The 19,643-nt window shown below is 27.6% G+C and overlaps 1 protein-coding gene across 3 annotated transcripts in view; it reads left to right on the forward strand.

The window, feature by feature from the left end:
* LOC143237844 (clusterin-associated protein 1-like) overlaps positions 1-19,643 on the forward strand; it is a 47,066-nt gene extending 27,423 nt beyond the window's left edge. For all 3 annotated transcript variants that reach the window (XM_076477516.1, XM_076477515.1, XM_076477517.1), the window contains exons 5-11: positions 1,098-1,193; positions 3,818-3,901; positions 15,328-15,461; positions 17,221-17,362; positions 18,664-18,799; positions 18,959-19,020; positions 19,324-19,643. In XM_076477516.1, the coding sequence (XP_076333631.1) occupies positions 1,098-1,193; positions 3,818-3,901; positions 15,328-15,461; positions 17,221-17,362; positions 18,664-18,799; positions 18,959-19,020; positions 19,324-19,461 (792 nt within the window). In that variant the 3' untranslated portion in view covers positions 19,462-19,643. The remainder of the gene's footprint in view (positions 1-1,097; positions 1,194-3,817; positions 3,902-15,327; positions 15,462-17,220; positions 17,363-18,663; positions 18,800-18,958; positions 19,021-19,323) is intronic.

A 19,643-nucleotide genomic window follows, 5' to 3' on the forward strand; every position in this document is an offset into this window, starting at 1 on the left:
ACATAGTTACTGTGTTTTGTTGTTGTTACAATATTAGACATAGTTACTGTGTTTTAGACATAGTTATCTGAACTTTGACATAGTTCATAAGATTATAAATAATATCAAATTTCATATCATTAGAAAAATCTTTGTCTGACATATCTTATTATATATTTTCTTTCCTTTCAAAATGACGTTACCTTGATTTTTCTTGCATAAAACTTGTTGATGGACGTATCCAGCATGATGACACAACATTGCTATCATCATTTCACGAATAGTTTTGATTTCAACTTTAATGTTTTTATTTACAAAGTATTTGCTAAGAAATAAAGTTAACATTACACTAAGTAGAACTGTTATAGGTTTTCTTGATTTATTTAGGTCTAAAATATGCATGTGTATTTCATTCTAAACCATGTGCTTATCGCTGTGTCATCATGCATTCAAACATGTTTAATTAAGTTTGATTTCTTTGTAATAACTTAGCTTCAGTTAGTTTCATATACTGCCATAAATATTGGTTTTATTATTCATTTTTATTTTTGTATTTCAATTCATAAACTGCTGAACACTCATAATTTTTTGATACATTGTACACTGTTGTAAATACCATTACTATACTTTGTTGTTAACACACTGTTTTGAATGAATGGACTACTGTTTATTGATCTAAGAAATAATACCTACAATTAAGGGTATCTTAAATAGATAATAGACTAAGGAAAATTGATGTGAAGAGTATGAAGAAATGTGTGAAATGTTTTTATATGTTATGGCTCATAATATTATTATATTCCTGTTACTGCTGGACTTACTGTAGTATTCCTGTTACTGCTGGACTTACTGTAGTATTCCTATTACTGCTGGACTTACTGTAATATTTCTGTTACAGCTGGACTTACTGTAATATTTCTGTTACAGCTGGACTTACTATAATATTCCTGTTACTGCTGGATTTACTGTAATATTCCTATTACTGCTGGACGTACTGTAATATTCCTATTATTGCTGGACTTACTGTAATATTTCTGTTACATCTGGACTTACTGTAATATTTGTGTTGCAGCTGGACCTACTGTTTAAAATGTCACAAACTGTGTTTTTAATTACAGGTTAGTGATTTAAAACGAACAAGACAGTTGGCCTCTGAAATAACTGCTAAAGGAGCTGCCTTGTGTGACTTGCTTGCAAGAGAGCTTGATCTAAAGGTAAGTTAATGTTTATAACAGCTTATGAGTGATGATGTGGCTAAGTCTTATAAAAACAATTATGTCTGCAGGAATATTGAGATGAAATAGATCTTAAAACTAATCCATCATTGTATGCCACTTTGGGTGAACTCATATTTAAATAGGCATATCCAGAACCAGAACACAAAAGTGCCTTAACCTGTAACTATGGAAGCTAATAAATGATAATAGAGATACATATGCTATTATAAATCATGTTGTCCTTGTAGGCATAATGAGAAAAAATGAATATAGGTATTTATACACTAAAGTTCATTAACATGTAAAATATGCTTAATTTACACAAAAAGTATATCAAGCTCCAAAACATTAAACAGTATTAATATATTTATATGTAATGAGTGATTATATAGAAGAAATGATAATGAAAACGTTCTATATTAGAAGTGTGAAATAAGTGAGAGAAAAGCACCAAATGACTAAAATATATCAACATGAAAAGTAGGTTTAACTCAAACTGTGCTGAGTTAATCTGGCTGTAAAACTAAACTGTTGTAACAAGAATAAAAGGAGATACTTGTTAATAGTTTCACTAGTTGTAATCTGTAAGTCACAGTTTTTATATTTTATTATATATTTACACATTTTTAATAGACTGACAAAATTGAAACTTTGTAGAATCAATGTCAACTGTTTCTTGTGGAGACAGAAGTGTAGAGGATGATGTTTTGAAAGTTTTCTACCTTTTGTCTTCAGGTTAAATGTCATTCTCTACCCTTGTGTCTCTACAAGATACAGTTGACATCCATTCTACAAAGTTTCATCATGAATACTCTGCCTAAACAATCTGTCAAAGGATAAATAGACTGACAGAGTCATCCAATACTTCAAAGGATAAACAGACTGACAGAGTCATCCAATACTTCAAAGAGACCTCATACACCTTATCCAAAAAAACTGAAAGGTCATATGGGAGTCAGCAAGTGTATTTATGTTTTGATATTAATGAATTACTAATTTGAGTTATTAGGCACAACAACAGTATTATATGAATCTTGTGTTTATATTCATAACTTGTCATTTACCTAGCATTAACAAGATGTAATTCTACCATGTGATCTTGGTGATGAGGAAACTTTAATCCCTTGTCATGTACCTAGCATTAACAAGATGTAATTCTGCCATGTGATCTTGGTGATGAGGAAACTTTAATCCCTTGTCATGTACCTAGCATTAACAAGATGTAATTCTACCATGTGATCTTGGTGATGAGGAAACTTTAATCCCTTGTCATGTACCTAGCATTAACAAGATGTAATTCTACCATGTGATCTTGGTGATGAAGAAACTTTAATCCCTTATCATGTACCTAGCATTAACAACATGTAATTCTACCATGTGATCTTGGTGATGAAGAAACTTTAATCCCTTGTCATGTACCTAGCATTAACAACATGTAATTCTACCATGTGATCTTGGTGATGAAGAAACTTTAATCCCTTGTCATGTACCTAGCATTAACAAGATGTAATTCTACCATGTGATCTTGGTGATGAAGAAACTTTAATCCTTTGTCATGTACCTAGCATTAACAAGATGTAATTCTACCATGTGATCTTGGTGATGAAGAAACTTTAATCCCTTGTCATATACCTAGCATTAACAACATGTAATTCTACCATGTGATCTTGGTGATGAGGAAACTTTAATCCCTTGTCATGTGCCTAGCATTAACAAGATGTAATTCTACCATGTGATCTTGGTGATGAAGAAACTTTAATCCCTTGTCATGTACCTAGCATTAACATGTAATTCTACCATGTGATCTTGGTGATGAGGAAACTTTAATTCCTTGTCATGTACCTAGCATTAACAACATGTAATTCTACCATGTGATCTTTAGTAGACATTACTGGCAGTTTATGGACAGGGCTGTTTTTCAAAGAGTGTAGGGTTAACTCAGTGATTAGAAACAACTGATCAGATATGGATATCAATCATGAAGCAGTTCCTCTTCTTTAGAATAACTTAGGCATAATACTGTGATTAAGAATAAATAAATAGGCCAAGTAAAAATAGAATATTGTGGTTGTGGTAACTAATTATCCCTGGAAAAAGCCTTAAACCCAGCAAGACATAAAAAGGGGAGTCATTCTTTAGAATAACTTATTACTAACTCAGTGATTAAGAACTGCTCAGATAAATGAGAAGCATATGAAAAAGAAAGTATTCTTTCAGAAAAGAGAAAGAAAGTTAATATAACTCTGAGAACTGATGATATAAAGTGGCATTATGTAAAGAAGGGATTACTTTTAAAAGAATCTGTGTTTATTTCACACACAAAGACTCATCAGATATGCTCACAGAAAGACACCTTATCTAAGTTAATTCATTAATAAGATCTGATAGCATACATACATACATACTGATAGAACTTAAGTTATTTAATTATAACTATTTTGAGTTTCATATTTTTTTATTTTTTTATAAATAAAAGCTAAATATAACAGTTTTGATTTAAGGATTCTTTTTGAAATTCTATAATTTCATTTTAGCAAAATAGACATTTTTACTTTAACCATTAGAAAGAGTTTATTTTGGTAGTTTATCCATGTAATGATTGTGTTGTTTTGTGGTTTTAGGATGTGCGAAAACTAGTGCTTGACAAACAACTGAACATCAGGGAACTTGAAGAAGATCTGCAAAATACAATTCAAAATGTTCAAGTAAAAATCTTATTAATTCAGTGAATGAATAATGTACACACAGAAATGTTCAAGTAAAAATCTTATTAATTCAGTGAATGAATAATGCACGCACAGAAATGTTCAAGTAAAAACCTTATTAATTCAGTGAATGAATAATGTACACACAGAAATGTTCAAGTAAAAATCTTATTAATTCAGTGAATGAATAATGCACGCACAGAAATGTTCAAGTAAAAACCTTATTAATTCAGTGAATGAATAATGTACACACAGAAATGTTCAAGTAAAAATCTTATTAATTCAGTGAATGAATAATGCACGTACATAATTAAATGATTATGTAATTGGAACATAGATTTACAATTTAAAAAGTTATAAAATGAGTAAGTTGCTAAGAGAATTTTCAGTATATTCTGTATAATTATTAAAACATTCTTAATAGACTAGATTGTATATGTATTGCAAAACTTTTGTAAGAAAAAGTTAATACTTGTAAGGTCTGTGGATAAAATGAATATACAGTCACAGTGTTCGGAAAGTCACTGTACAGTTTTGTAATCATATTTTATTCAGTCTATTTCAAGCCAGCAACTGATAGCAGTGTTTAGAAACTAAATAAGAAGGATCCAGGCCTGTATTGATGCAAACGGGGGTCACTTTCAACATTGTTTATAATTGTCATTCATATTTACCTCCTGTATTCTATATTGAAACATGTCTGTTAATAAATATATAAGTGCACAGTGACTTTCCAAACACCCTGTATAACAATTCCAAAAGTGTACAACAGTTCATTGGTAAAATATTAAAACACTGAATGTATAACAATTACAAAAGTTTAGAAAAGTCACTTGTAGAGAATTATTGATAGATTGAATGTATAACAATTACAAAAGTTTAGAAAAGTCACTTGTAGAGAATTATTGATAGACTGAATGTATAACAATTACAAAAGTTTAGTAAAGTCACTAGTAGAGAATTATTGATAGACTGAATGTATAACAATTACAAAAGTTTAGAAAAGTCACTAGTAGAGAATTATTGATAAGACTGAATGTACAACAATTACAAAAGTTTAGAAAAGTCACTTGTAGAGAATTATTGATAGACTGAATGTATAACAATTACAAAAGTTTAGAAAAGTCACTAGTAGAGAATTATTGATAAGACTGAATGTATAACAATTACAAAAGTTTAGAAAAGTCACTAGTAAAGAATTATTGAAAAGACTGAATGTATAACAATTACAAAAGTTTAGAAAAGTCACTAGTAGAGAATTATTGATAAGACTGAATGTATAACAATTACAAAAGTTTAGAAAAGTCACTAGTAAAGAATTATTGAAAAGACTGAATGTATAACAATTACAAAAGTTTAGAAAAGTCACTTGTAGAGAATTATTGATAGACTGCATGTATAACAATTACAAAAGTTTAGAAAAGTCACTAGTAAAGAATTATTGAAAAGACTGAATGTATAACAATTACAAAAGTTTAGAAAAGTCACTTGTAGAGAATTATTGAAAAGACAATGTATAACAATTACAAAAGTTTAGAAAAGTCATTAGTAAAGAATTATTGATAGACTGAATGTATAACAATTACAAAAGTTTAGAAAAGTCACTTGTAGAGAATTATTGATAGACAATGTATAACAATTACAAAAGTTTAGAAAAGTCATTAGTAAAGAATTATTGATAGACTGAATGTATAACAATTACAAAAGTTTAGAAAAGTCACTATTAAGAATTGTTGAAAAGACTGAATGTATAACAATTACAAAAGTTTAGAAAAGTCACTAGTAAAGAATTATTGATAGACTGAATGTATAGCAATTACAAAAGTTTAGAAAAGTCACTAGTAAAGAATTATTGATAGACTTAATGTATAACAATTACAAAAGTTTAGAAAAGTTCTTTGTAGAGAATTATTGATAGACTGAATGTATAACAATTACAAAAGTTTAGAAAAGTCACTAGTAAAGAATTATTGATAGACTGAATGTATAACAATTACAAAAGTTTAGAAAAGTCACTAGTAAAGAATTATTGATAGACTGAATGTATAACAATTACAAAAGTTTAGAAAAGTCACTAGTAGAGAATTATTGATAGACTGAATGTATAACAATTACAAAATTTAGAAAAGTCACTTGTAGAGAATTATTGATAGACTGAATGTATAACAATTACAAAAGTTTAGAAAAGTCACTAGTAAAGAATTATTGAAAAGACAATGTATAACAATTACAAAAGTTTAGAAAAGTCATTAGTAAAGAATTATTGATAGACTGAATGTATAACAATTACAAAAGTTTAGAAAAGTCACTAGTAAAGAATTATTGAAAAGACTGAATGTATAACAATTACAAAAGTTTAGAAAAGTCACTTGTAGAGAATTATTGATAGACTGAATGTATAACAATTACAAAAGTTTAGAAAAGTCACTAGTAAAGAATTATTGAAAAGACAATGTATAACAATTACAAAAGTTTAGAAAAGTCATTAGTAAAGAATTATTGATAGACTGAATGTATAACAATTACAAAAGTTTAGAAAAGTCACTTGTAGAGAATTATTGATAGACTGAATGTATAACAATTACAAAAGTTTAGAAAAGTCACTTGTAGAGAATTATTGATAGACTGAATGTATAACAATTACAAAAGTTTAGAAAAGTCACCACAAGAGAATTATTTATAGATTGAATTTATAATAAGTACCAGAGTTTAAGAAAGCATCATAGAGAATTGTTAATAGATTGAATTTAAGGAAAATGACTTAAATGACTTCTCTACTACACTAGTAGAGAATTATTGATAAGACTAATGTATAACAATTACCAAAGTTTAGAAAAGTCACTGGTAGAGAATTATTGATAGACTAAATGTATAACAATTACAAAAGTTTAGAAAAGTCACTTGTAAAGAATTATTGAAAAGACTGAATGTATAACAATTACAAAAGTTTAGAAAAGTCACTAGTAAAGAATTATTGATAGACTGAATGTATAACAATTACAAAATTTTAGAAAAGTCACTTGTAGAGAATTATTGATAGACTGAATGTATAACAATTACAAAAGTTTAGAAAAGTCACTAGTAAAGAATTGTTGAAAAGACTGAATGTATAACAATTACAAAAGTTTAGAAAAGTCACTAGTAAAGAATTATTGATAGACTGAATGTATAGCAATTACAAAAGTTTAGAAAAGTCACTAGTAAAGAATTATTGATAGACTTAATGTATAACAATTACAAAAGTTTAGAAAAGTTCTTTGTAGAGAATTATTGATAGACTGAATGTATAACAATTACAAAAGTTTAGAAAAGTCACTTGTAGAGAATTATTGATAGACTGAATGTATAACAATTACAAAAGTTTAGAAAAGTCACTAGTAAAGAATTATTGAAAAGACTGAATGTATAACAATTACAAAAGTTTAGAAAAGTCACTAGTAAAGAATTATTGATAGACTGAATGTATAACAATTACAAAAGTTTAGAAAAGTCACTAGTAAAGAATTATTGATAGACTGAATGTATAACAATTACAAAAGTTTAGAAAAGTCACTAGTAGAGAATTATTGATAGACTGAATGTATAACAATTACAAAAGTTTAGAAAAGTCACTAGTAGAGAATTATTGATAGACTGAATGTATAACAATTACAAAAGTTTAGAAAAGTCTTGTAGAGAATTATTGATAGACTGAATGTATAACAATTACAAAAGTTTAGTAAAGTCACTAGTAGAGAATTATTGATAGACTGAATGTATAACAATTACAAAAGTTTAGAAAAGTCACTTGTAGAGAATTATTGATAGACTGAATGTATAACAATTACAAAAGTTTAGTAAAGTCACTAGTAGGGAATTATTGATAGACTGAATGTATAACAAATACAAAAGTTTAGAAAAGTCACTTGTAGAGAATTATTGATAGACTGAATGTATAACAATTACAAAAGTTTAGTAAAGTCACTAGTAAAGAATTATTGATAGACTGAATGTATAACAATTACAAAAGTTTAGAAAAGTCACTAGTAGAGAATTATTGTTAAGACTGAATGTATAACAATTACAAAAGTTTAGAAAAGTCACTTGTAGAGAATTATTGATAGACTGAATGTATAACAATTACAAAAGTTTAGAAAAGTCACTTGTAGAGAATTATTGATAAGACTGAATGTATAACAATTACAAAAGTTTAGAAAAGTCACTAGTAAAGAATTATTGAAAAGTCTGAATGTATAACAATTACAAAAGTTTAGAAAAGTCACTTGTAGAGAATTATTGATAGACTGCATGTATAACAATTACAAAAGTTTAGAAAAGTCACTAGTAAAGAATTATTGATAGACTGAATGTATAGCAATTACAAAAGTTTAGAAAAGTCACTAGTAAAGAATTATTGATAGACTTAATGTATAACAATTACAAAAGTTTAGAAAAGTTCTTTGTAGAGAATTATTGATAGACTGAATGTATAACAATTACAAAAGTTTAGAAAAGTCACTTGTAGAGAATTATTGATAGACTGAATGTATAACAATTACAAAAGTTTAGAAAAGTCACTAGTAAAGAATTATTGAAAAGACTGAATGTATAACAATTACAAAAGTTTAGAAAAGTCACTAGTAAAGAATTATTGATAGACTGAATGTATAACAATTACAAAAGTTTAGAAAAGTCACTAGTAAAGAATTATTGATAGACTGAATGTATAACAATTACAAAAGTTTAGAAAAGTCACTAGTAGAGAATTATTGATAGACTGAATGTATAACAATTACAAAAGTTTAGAAAAGTCACTAGTAGAGAATTATTGATAGACTGAATGTATAACAATTACAAAAGTTTAGTAAAGTCACTAGTAGAGAATTATTGATAGACTGAATGTATAACAATTACAAAAGTTTAGAAAAGTCACTTGTAGAGAATTATTGATAGACTGAATGTATAACAATTACAAAAGTTTAGAAAAGTCACTAGTAGAGAATTATTGATAGACTGAATGTATAACAATTACAAAAGTTTAGAAAAGTCACTTGTAGAGAATTATTGATAGACTGAATGTATAACAATTACAAAAGTTTAGAAAAGTCACTAGTAAAGAATTATTGATAGACTGAATGTATAACAATTACAAAAGTTTAGAAAAGTCACTAGTAGAGAATTATTGTTAAGACTGAATGTACAACAATTACAAAAGTTTAGAAAAGTCACTTGTAGAGAATTATTGATAGACTGAATGTATAACAATTACAAAAGTTTAGAAAAGTCACTTGTAGAGAATTATTGATAAGACTGAATGTATAACAATTACAAAAGTTTAGAAAAGTCACTAGTAAAGAATTATTGAAAAGACTGAATGTATAACAATTACAAAAGTTTAGAAAAGTCACTTGTAGAGAATTATTGATAGACTGAATGTATAACAATTACAAAAGTTTAGAAAAGTCACTAGTAAAGAATTATTGAAAAGACAATGTATAACAATTACAAAAGTTTAGAAAAGTCACTTGTAGAGAATTATTGATAGATTGAATTTATAATAAGTACCAGAGTTTAAGAAAGCATCATAGAGAATTGTTAATAGATTGAATTTAAGGAAAATGACTTAAATGACTTCTCTACTACACTAGTAGAGAATTATTGATAAGACTAATGTATAACAATTACCAAAGTTTAGAAAAGTCACTGGTAGAGAATTATTGATAGACTAAATGTATAACAATTACAAAAGTTTAGAAAAGTCACTTGTAAAGAATTATTGAAAAGACTGAATGTATAACAATTACAAAAGTTTAGAAAAGTCACTAGTAAAGAATTATTGATAGACTGAATGTATAACAATTACAAAAGTTTAGAAAAGTCACTTGTAGAGAATTATTGATAGACTGAATGTATAACAATTACAAAAGTTTAGAAAAGTCACTAGTAGAGAATTATTGATAGACTGAATGTATAACAATTACAAAAGTTTAGAAAAGTCACTAGTAGAGAATTATTGTTAAGACTGAATGTACAACAATTACAAAAGTTTAGAAAAGTCATTAGTAAAGAATTATTGATAGACTGAATGTATAACAATTACAAAAGTTTAGAAAAGTCACTTGTAGAGAATTATTGATAGATTGAATTTATAATAAGTACCAGAGTTTAAGAAAGCATCATAGAGAATTGTTAATAGATTGAATTTAAGGAAAATGACTTAAATGACTTCTCTTCTACACTAGTAGAGAATTATTGATAAGACTAATGTATAACAATTACCAAAGTTTAGAAAAGTCACTGGGAGAGAATTATTGATAGACTAAATGTATAACAATTACAAAAGTTTAGAAAAGTCACTTGTAAAGAATTATTGAAAAGACTGAATGTATAACAATTACAAAAGTTTAGAAAAGTCACTAGTAAAGAATTATTGATAGACTGAATGTATAACAATTACAAAAGTTTAGAAAAGTCACTTGTAGAGAATTATTGATAGACTGAATGTATAACAATTACAAAAGTTTAGTAAAGTCACTAGTAGAGAATTATTGATAGACTGAATGTATAACAATTACAAAAGTTTAGAAAAGTCACTAGTAGAGAATTATTGTTAAGACTGAATGTACAACAATTACAAAAGTTTAGAAAAGTCACTTGTAGAGAATTATTGATAGACTGAATGTATAACAATTACAAAAGTTTAGAAAAGTCACTTGTAGAGAATTATTGATAAGACTGAATGTATAACAATTACAAAAGTTTAGAAAAGTCACTAGTAAAGAATTATTGAAAAGACTGAATGTATAACAATTACAAAAGTTTAGAAAAGTCACTTGTAGAGAATTATTGATAGACTGAATGTATAACAATTACAAAAGTTTAGAAAAGTCACTAGTAAAGAATTATTGAAAAGACTGAATGTATAACAATTACAAAAGTTTAGAAAAGTCACTTGTAGAGAATTATTGATAGACTGAATGTATAACAATTACAAAAGTTTAGAAAAGTCACTAGTAAAGAATTATTGATAGACTGAATGTATAACAATTACAAAAGTTTAGAAAAGTCACTAGTAAAGAATTAAGACAATGTATAACAATTGTTTAGAGTCATTAGTGAATGTGATAGACTGAATGTTACAAAAGTTTAGAAAAGTCACTTGTAGAGAATTATTGATAGATTGAATTTATAATAAGTACCAGAGTTTAAGAAAGCATCATAGAGAATTGTTAATAGATTGAATTTAAGGAAAATGACTTAAATGACTTCTCTACTACACTAGTAGAGAATTATTGATAAGACTAATGTATAACAATTACCAAAGTTTAGAAAAGTCACTGGTAGAGAATTATTGATAGACTAAATGTATAACAATTACAAAAGTTTAGAAAAGTCACTTGTAAAGAATTATTGAAAAGACTGAATGTATAACAATTACAAAAGTTTAGAAAAGTCACTAGTAAAGAATTATTGATAGACTGAATGTATAACAATTACAAAATTTTAGAAAAGTCACTTGTAGAGAATTATTGATAGACTGAATGTATAACAATTACAAAAGTTTAGAAAAGTCACTAGTAAAGAATTATTGAAAAGACTGAATGTATAACAATTACAAAAGTTTAGAAAAGTCACTAGTAAAGAATAATTGATAGACTGAATGTATAGCAATTACAAAAGTTTAGAAAAGTCACTAGTAAAGAATTTTTGATAGACTTAATGTATAACAATTACAAAAGTTTAGAAAAGTTCTTTGTAGAGAATTATTGATAGACTGAATGTATAACAATTACAAAAGTTTAGAAAAGTCATTAGTAGAGAATTATTGATAGACTGAATGTATAACAATTACAAAAGTTTAGAAAAGTCACTAGTAGAGAATTATTGATAGACTGAATGTATAACAATTACAAAAGTTTAGAAAAGTCACTAGTAAAGAATTATTGATAGACTGAATGTATAACAATTACAAAAGTTTAGAAAAGTCACTAGTAAAGAATTATTGATAGACTGAATGTATAACAATTACAAAAGTTTAGAAAAGTCACTAGTAGAGAATTATTGATAGACTGAATGTATAACAATTACAAAAGTTTAGAAAAGTCACTAGTAAAGAATTATTGATAGACTGAATGTATAACAATTACAAAAGTTTAGAAAAGTCACTTGTAGAGAATTATTGATAGACTGAATGTATAACAATTACAAAAGTTTAGAAAAGTCACTAGTAAAGAATTATTGAAAAGACTGAATGTATAACAATTACAAAAGTTTAGAAAAGTCACTTGTAGAGAATTATTGATAGACTGAATGTATAACAATTACAAAAGTTTAGAAAAGTCACTAGTAAAGAATTATTGAAAGACTGAATGTATAACAATTACAAAAGTTTAGAAAAGTCACTTGTAAAGAATTATTGATAGACTGAATGTATAACAATTACAAAAGTTTAGAAAAGTCACTAGTAAAGAATTATTGAAAAGACAATGTATAACAATTACAAAAGTTTAGAAAAGTCATTAGTAAAGAATTATTGATAGACTGAATGTATAACAATTACAAAAGTTTAGAAAAGTCACTTGTAGAGAATTATTGATAGATTGAATTTATAATAAGTACCAGAGTTTAAGAAAGCATCATAGAGAATTGTTAATAGATTGAATTTAAGGAAAATGACTTAAATGACTTCTCTACTACACTAGTAGAGAATTATTGATAAGACTAATGTATAACAATTACCAAAGTTTAGAAAAGTCACTGGTAGAGAATTATTGATAGACTAAATGTATAACAATTACAAAAGTTTAGAAAAGTCACTTGTAAAGAATTATTGAAAAGACTGAATGTATAACAATTACAAAAGTTTAGAAAAGTCACTAGTAAAGAATTATTGATAGACTGAATGTATAACAATTACAAAATTTTAGAAAAGTCACTTGTAGAGAATTATTGATAGACTGAATGTATAACAATTACAAAAGTTTAGAAAAGTCACTAGTAAAGAATTATTGAAAAGACTGAATGTATAACAATTACAAAAGTTTAGAAAAGTCACTAGTAAAGAATTATTGATAGACTGAATGTATAGCAATTACAAAAGTTTAGAAAAGTCACTAGTAAAGAATTTTTGATAGACTTAATGTATAACAATTACAAAAGTTTAGAAAAGTTCTTTGTAGAGAATTATTGATAGACTGAATGTATAACAATTACAAAAGTTTAGAAAAGTCATTAGTAGAGAATTATTGATAGACTGAATGTATAACAATTACAAAAGTTTAGAAAAGTCACTAGTAGAGAATTATTGATAGACTGAATGTATAACAATTACAAAAGTTTAGAAAAGTCACTAGTAAAGAATTATTGATAGACTGAATGTATAACAATTACAAAAGTTTAGAAAAGTCACTAGTAAAGAATTATTGATAGACTGAATGTATAACAATTACAAAAGTTTAGAAAAGTCACTAGTAGAGAATTATTGATAGACTGAATGTATAACAATTACAAAAGTTTAGAAAAGTCACTAGTAAAGAATTATTGATAGACTGAATGTATAACAATTACAAAAGTTTAGAAAAGTCACTTGTAGAGAATTATTGATAGACTGAATGTATAACAATTACAAAAGTTTAGAAAAGTCACTAGTAAAGAATTATTGAAAAGACAATGTATAACAATTACAAAAGTTTAGAAAAGTCATTAGTAAAGAATTATTGATAGACTGAATGTATAACAATTACAAAAGTTTAGAAAAGTCACTTGTAAAGAATTATTGAAAAGACTGGATGTATAACAATTACAAAAGTTTAGAAAAGTCACTAGTAAAGAATTATTGATAGACTGAATGTATAACAATTACAAAAGTTTAGAAAAGTCACTTGTAGAGAATTATTGATAGACTGAATGTATAACAATTACAAAAGTTTAGAAAAGTCACTAGTAAAGAATTATTGAAAAGACTGAATGTATAACAATTACAAAAGTTTAGAAAAGTCACTAGTAAAGAATTATTGATAGACTGAATGTATAACAATTACAAAAGTTTAGAAAAGTCACTTGTAGAGAATTATTGATAGACTGAATGTATAACAATTACAAAAGTGTAGAAAAGTTCTTTGTAGAGAATTATTGATAGACTGAATGTATAACAATTACAAAAGTTTAGAAAAGTCACTAGTAAAGAATTATTGAAAAGACTGAATGTATAACAATTACAAAAGTTTAGAAAAGTCACTAGTAAAGAATTATTGATAGACTTAATGTATAACAATTACAAAAGTTTAGAAAAGTTCAAAAGTTTAGAAAAGTTGTAGAGAATTATTGATAGACTGAATGTATAACAATTACAAAAGTTTAGAAAAGTCACTTGTAGAGAATTATTGATAGACTGAATGTATAACAATTACAAAAGTTTAGAAAAGTCACTAGTAAAGAATTATTGAAAAGACTGAATGTATAACAATTACAAAAGTTTAGAAAAGTCACTAGTAGAGAATTATTGATAGACTGAATGTATAACAATTACAAAAGTTTAGAAAAGTCACTAGTAAAGAATTATTGATAGACTGAATGTATAACAATTACAAAAGTTTAGAAAAGTCACTAGTAAAGAATTATTGATAGACTGAATGTATAACAATTACAAAAGTTTAGAAAAGTCACTTGTAGAGAAATATTGATAGACTGAATGTATAACAATTACAAAAGTTTAGAAAAGTCACTAGTAAAGAATTATTGAAAAGACAATGTATAACAATTACAAAAGTTTAGAAAAGTCATTAGTAGAGAATTATTGATAGACTGAATGTATAACAATTACAAAAGTTTAGAAAAGTCACTTGTAGAGAATTATTGATAGACTGATTGTATAACAATTACAAAAGTTTAGAAAAGTCACCACAAGAGAATTATTTATAGATTGAATTTATAATAAGTACCAGAGTTTAAGAAAGCATCATAGAGAATTGTTAATAGATTGAAGTTAAGGAAAATGACTTATTTTGGACATTTTGTTATATTTCCTTGTTAGAACAGATACTGCTACCTTTCTCTGTTTTGTAAAGTGAAGTATTCTGTGTTGTTCATGATGATGAGAAACTGACTTGAAGTAATAATTTATTCTTTAATTAAAGTTTCACTACCAATACTGGCCATCTTTAGAATACATTTGTCTGTTGTGTGATGTTTATTTAATAATCTAGTGTATCTAAGTAACTTTAATATTGTTTTATTGCTTTTTAAAATATTAATTAAGTATATTTAGATTGATTTTGTGGAGAAATCATAAAATCATTATTTTAAAATCCTTTTACAATGTATATATTTTTGTTTTTCAGTAGAAATAATCTGCATTAGACGTCACTCACCACTCTTTCTGGCAGCATAGAGATGAGATGATTCCTGTTTTATCTCTGTATTAAATGAAAACAATTCTTTGTTTTCAGGAAAGAATTCAGAAAATAAATATCTTGATAGAGAATGTGGCAACAGATGAAGCAAAGTTGGAAGCCAAAATAGAAAAAAGAAAATCTGACTTGGAAAGAAACCAGAAACGTTTACAAACATTGAAAACAGTTAGGTAATATATACCTTGAAGATTTGTAAATACAGTATTTCTTCTAATGTTCAACAATGAACATCTGTCATACAAAATATTTTAATGTTGTAGTTTCTCTGTATTCATGATCTTTATTTGTAGAATTAACTCTTCTGATAAGGTACAAGAGAATTAGCTATAGACAAATACAACATAGAGAAAATATCCCAGATTATCAAACCTTCTTCAATGTACAGCAATAATTTTGTTGTCAATACTTCCAACAGTTTAATGAAACTTTTTGTTGTGACATATCCTACAAGTACTTATAAATACATTGTCTCTGTACTGTGAGTTAACCCTATTTATTAACTGTAACAATTATCTTTTAGCAAGTACTTGTAAATACATTGTCTTTGTACTGTGAGTTAACCCTATTTATTAACTGTAACAATAATCTTTCAGCAACTAATTGTGAATACATTGTCTCTGTACTGTGAGTTAACCCAATTTATTAACTGTAACAATTATCTTTTAGCAAGTACTTATAAATACTTTGTCTCTGTACTGTGAGTTAACCCAATTTATTAACTGTAACAATAATCTTTTAGCAAGTACTCGTAAATACATTGTCTCCGTACTGTGAGTTAATCTTATTTATTAACTGTAACAATTATCTTTTAGCAAGTACTCGTAAATACATTGTCTCCGTATTGTGAGTTAACCCTATTTATTAACTGTAACAATTATCTTTTAGCAAGTACTTATAAATACATTGTCTCTGTACTGTGAGTTAACCCTATTTATTAACTGTAACAATTATCTTTTAGGAAGTACTTATAAATACATTGTCTCTGTACTGTGAGTTAACCCAATTTATTGACTGTAACAGTAATCTATCTTTCAGCATGTACTTGTAAATACATTGTCTCTCACTTAGAGTCATCCATACTCACTAATTAGATCAACTAACCAATAAATGAACAAACAAGGTGCACAAAGGACTAACCACTAGATCAACGTATCAGATGTACAAGGAATGGACAATCCCACTGTTCTAAACCACCAGTTGGCAGTAGGTTGTGATGACTAGCTGTCTTCTCTTTAGCCTTTCACTGCTAAATTAGGGATGGTTACAGCTGATAGTGAAACCCAAACTTACCATTGTTGAGGTTTGTGAATTTGCAGAACTAATGTATTAGGTCAATTGTCTGCACTGTACACTTTCATTAAAGTCTGTGTTCACAATTGCTTGAGATGTGCAGGAGATTAATGTTTTGAATGTATACACAGTTATCTGATATTGCACACTTAACAATCCTAAACTTTCAGTGAAATTACTTGTATATTGTTATTTTTGACTAGTGTTAACAGACAGTTAAAACTACCATATATAAAAAAGCAACAAATATCAATCAATTTGGAGGAATCTGTAGGTTTATCTACCTCAGAATATATAGATCTAATAGAACATTTTTCTCTGAGTGTATTTTGTTGAAAGTAAACTGCTAGGAACTTCATTTCCTGTAGACCTTTGAACAGACTGTGAATGGTTAATGTGTTACATAGATTATCTGTAAAGATGAAAAATATCTATTTTTATGAGACAGTAAATGGTTAAGGTGCAAATCTGTACTGATAGAAAATTTATTTTTATTGATTCTAAGTCATAATACATTATTGAAAGTTGAGATTTCCTTCAGTAAAAGGAGGAAAGTTTCTTTCATATACTTGAGTTTGTAATTACTGTTTTTAAGCAGACTTCATATTGGACATGCAGATTTTTTCTTTTATCTTTTAGACCTCCGTTCATGGATGAATATGAACATTTGGAAAAGGAACTGGAGAAGACGTACGAGGAATACACTGTTAAGTTTCGTTGTCTAGCATTTCTAGATCAACAACTGGAAGAGCTGGAGAAAGCTGAACGGGAATACAGTGAAGTAAGTTGAGGACTTTCAGTGACAGCACGTGCAGCACATTCACCATTTATATCTCTCAATGTTCATACAGTGATAGGACATGCAGCACATTCACCATTTATATCTCTCAATGTTCATACAGTGATAGGACGTGCAGCACATTCACCATTTATATCTCTCAATGTTCATACAGTGATAGGACGTGCAGCACATTCAACATTTAAATCTCTCAATGTTCATATAGTGATAGGACATGCAGCACATTCACCATTTATATCTCTCAATGTTCATACAGTGATAGGACGTGCAGCACATTCACCATTTATATCTCTCAATGTTCATACAGTGATAGGACGTGCAGCACATTCAACATTTAAATCTCTCAATGTTCATACAGTGATAGGACATGCAGCACATTCACCATTTATATCTCTCAATGTTCATACAGTGATAGGACGTGCAGCACATTCAACATTTAAATCTCTCAATGTTCATACAGTGATAGGACGTGCAGCACATTCAACATTTATATTTCTCATGACAGGTTGACTTGATTTTACCTGAATCTTGAACCCAATTTGTTCTGTATAATGTAGTCTGTATAATTTGTATAATTTCCATACTCTCAATTGATGATGTTTCTTCACACAAATTAACAAACTTTCAATAGTTATTTAGACTTTTGTTGACAAAACATCAGAATTTTTAATGAATTATTTTAATTAAAAATTTTCCCATGAGTGTATGAAGTAAAAGTGTTGACTGCTTCAAGTGCAAAATGATTTTCATGGTCTGAAAAACCTCGGCTTTTCTTTAGAAAACATAATATTTCAGTATGAAGTTATGGACATCATCCACACCATGAAATTATTCTAAATTAACTTTTTCTTTCCTGTGAAGTAACTTCAAATTGGTAATTTTTTATTGTAAAAAGCAGAACTCTTGTAACAGTATACAACTGTTTCTACTTGTATTTTATTGTTTTATGGCTCTCTGAACCTTCTCTAATTAATCAGTTGGCATATTCAGTTAAGAACTAGATGGGACTCTGACCCAAGGTCCATGGTCTTCATGGGGCCCATTGATAATTTTATTCCATGTAAAATTGCACTAAATTATTTTAGTGTCAATTACAAGTAAGTTGAAATATTAAAATTACGCATCACTCAGTGTACAATGTATGGCTGAGGTTTCATGTTCAGTTTTTAAAAGAAATGTCCAGTCAATGGCATAGTTTTTGAGGTAGATAGTTAATATATTGTTCTATGACATTAAAGTTTTACCTACACACTCATTACTGTATTGAATGTAATGATGCACAGGAGCGAGCCCTACGGATAAGGAAGATGGTAGAGAAAGTTCAACAGGAAGAGATGTGGAGAGCCTGTGATTTGGTGGACATTAACAACATTGATCGCCTAGTAGCCCTAAAGAACCCAGTGGAACTGAAGCCAGCTGGTAAACTTCATTATTCATCCAACATAATTACAATTTATCCTTCAAATTAAGCTAAACAGAGTCTGTTAAAGAGTATTGTGTTAAGATTTGTAATAAGAGTGAATTAATTTGTGGATCTGTATTCAGTTGGAAGTATGAATATTAATGTTCTAATTTTAGAAGTGAAGAAAGAGCCATCAAGACATAGAGTATTTGGATCAATGACTGGAAGGGATGAAAAAAGTGAGTTGTTTATAAACAATAGTTTATACCTCAGGGTAAAGTAAAGGTTACTAACTGAGACAGAAATGCTTATCTTAACTTTAATGTCATCTTGTGTCCCAGCACTAAATTTATGATGATGTAACAACAGAAGGTTGTGGTTGTATCTTCAAAATCTTTGACCTCACCCTAATTTGATAGACCATAAACGTCTTTATTTTACAACTGATAAATAGAATTTAAATAAAATCATTTATATTCAGCCCTTTTCTTTTTATTTGTTAGTTCTTTTTGACTAGTAACCTCTGAATTATTTCTTTAAGGAAAATTCAGACACTGGCTCAGATCTTGGAATGGAAGATGATGATGAAGCTTCATCTGATGAGCAGATAAAGTTTAACACAAAACTTACAAGTAAGAAGATTCCTAGAATGTTTCAGGAGATGGATGATGACTTTTAAAGTTGCTGAATTCGTGGTACATAGGAGAGAAAATAGTGACAATTACAATCTAGTAATTATTTTAAACTCATCCAGGTGGAAATTTACTTTTACAAAGAACAAAATGGTCGTTGATTAGAGGATGTTGTTGTAACTTTGTAATAATACCCTGAATAATAAATGTTCCACTACATTCAGAACCA

The sequence above is a fragment of the Tachypleus tridentatus genome, chromosome 13 (genome assembly GCF_004210375.1).
Source record: "Tachypleus tridentatus isolate NWPU-2018 chromosome 13, ASM421037v1, whole genome shotgun sequence".
NCBI lineage: Eukaryota > Metazoa > Arthropoda > Merostomata > Xiphosura > Limulidae > Tachypleus > Tachypleus tridentatus.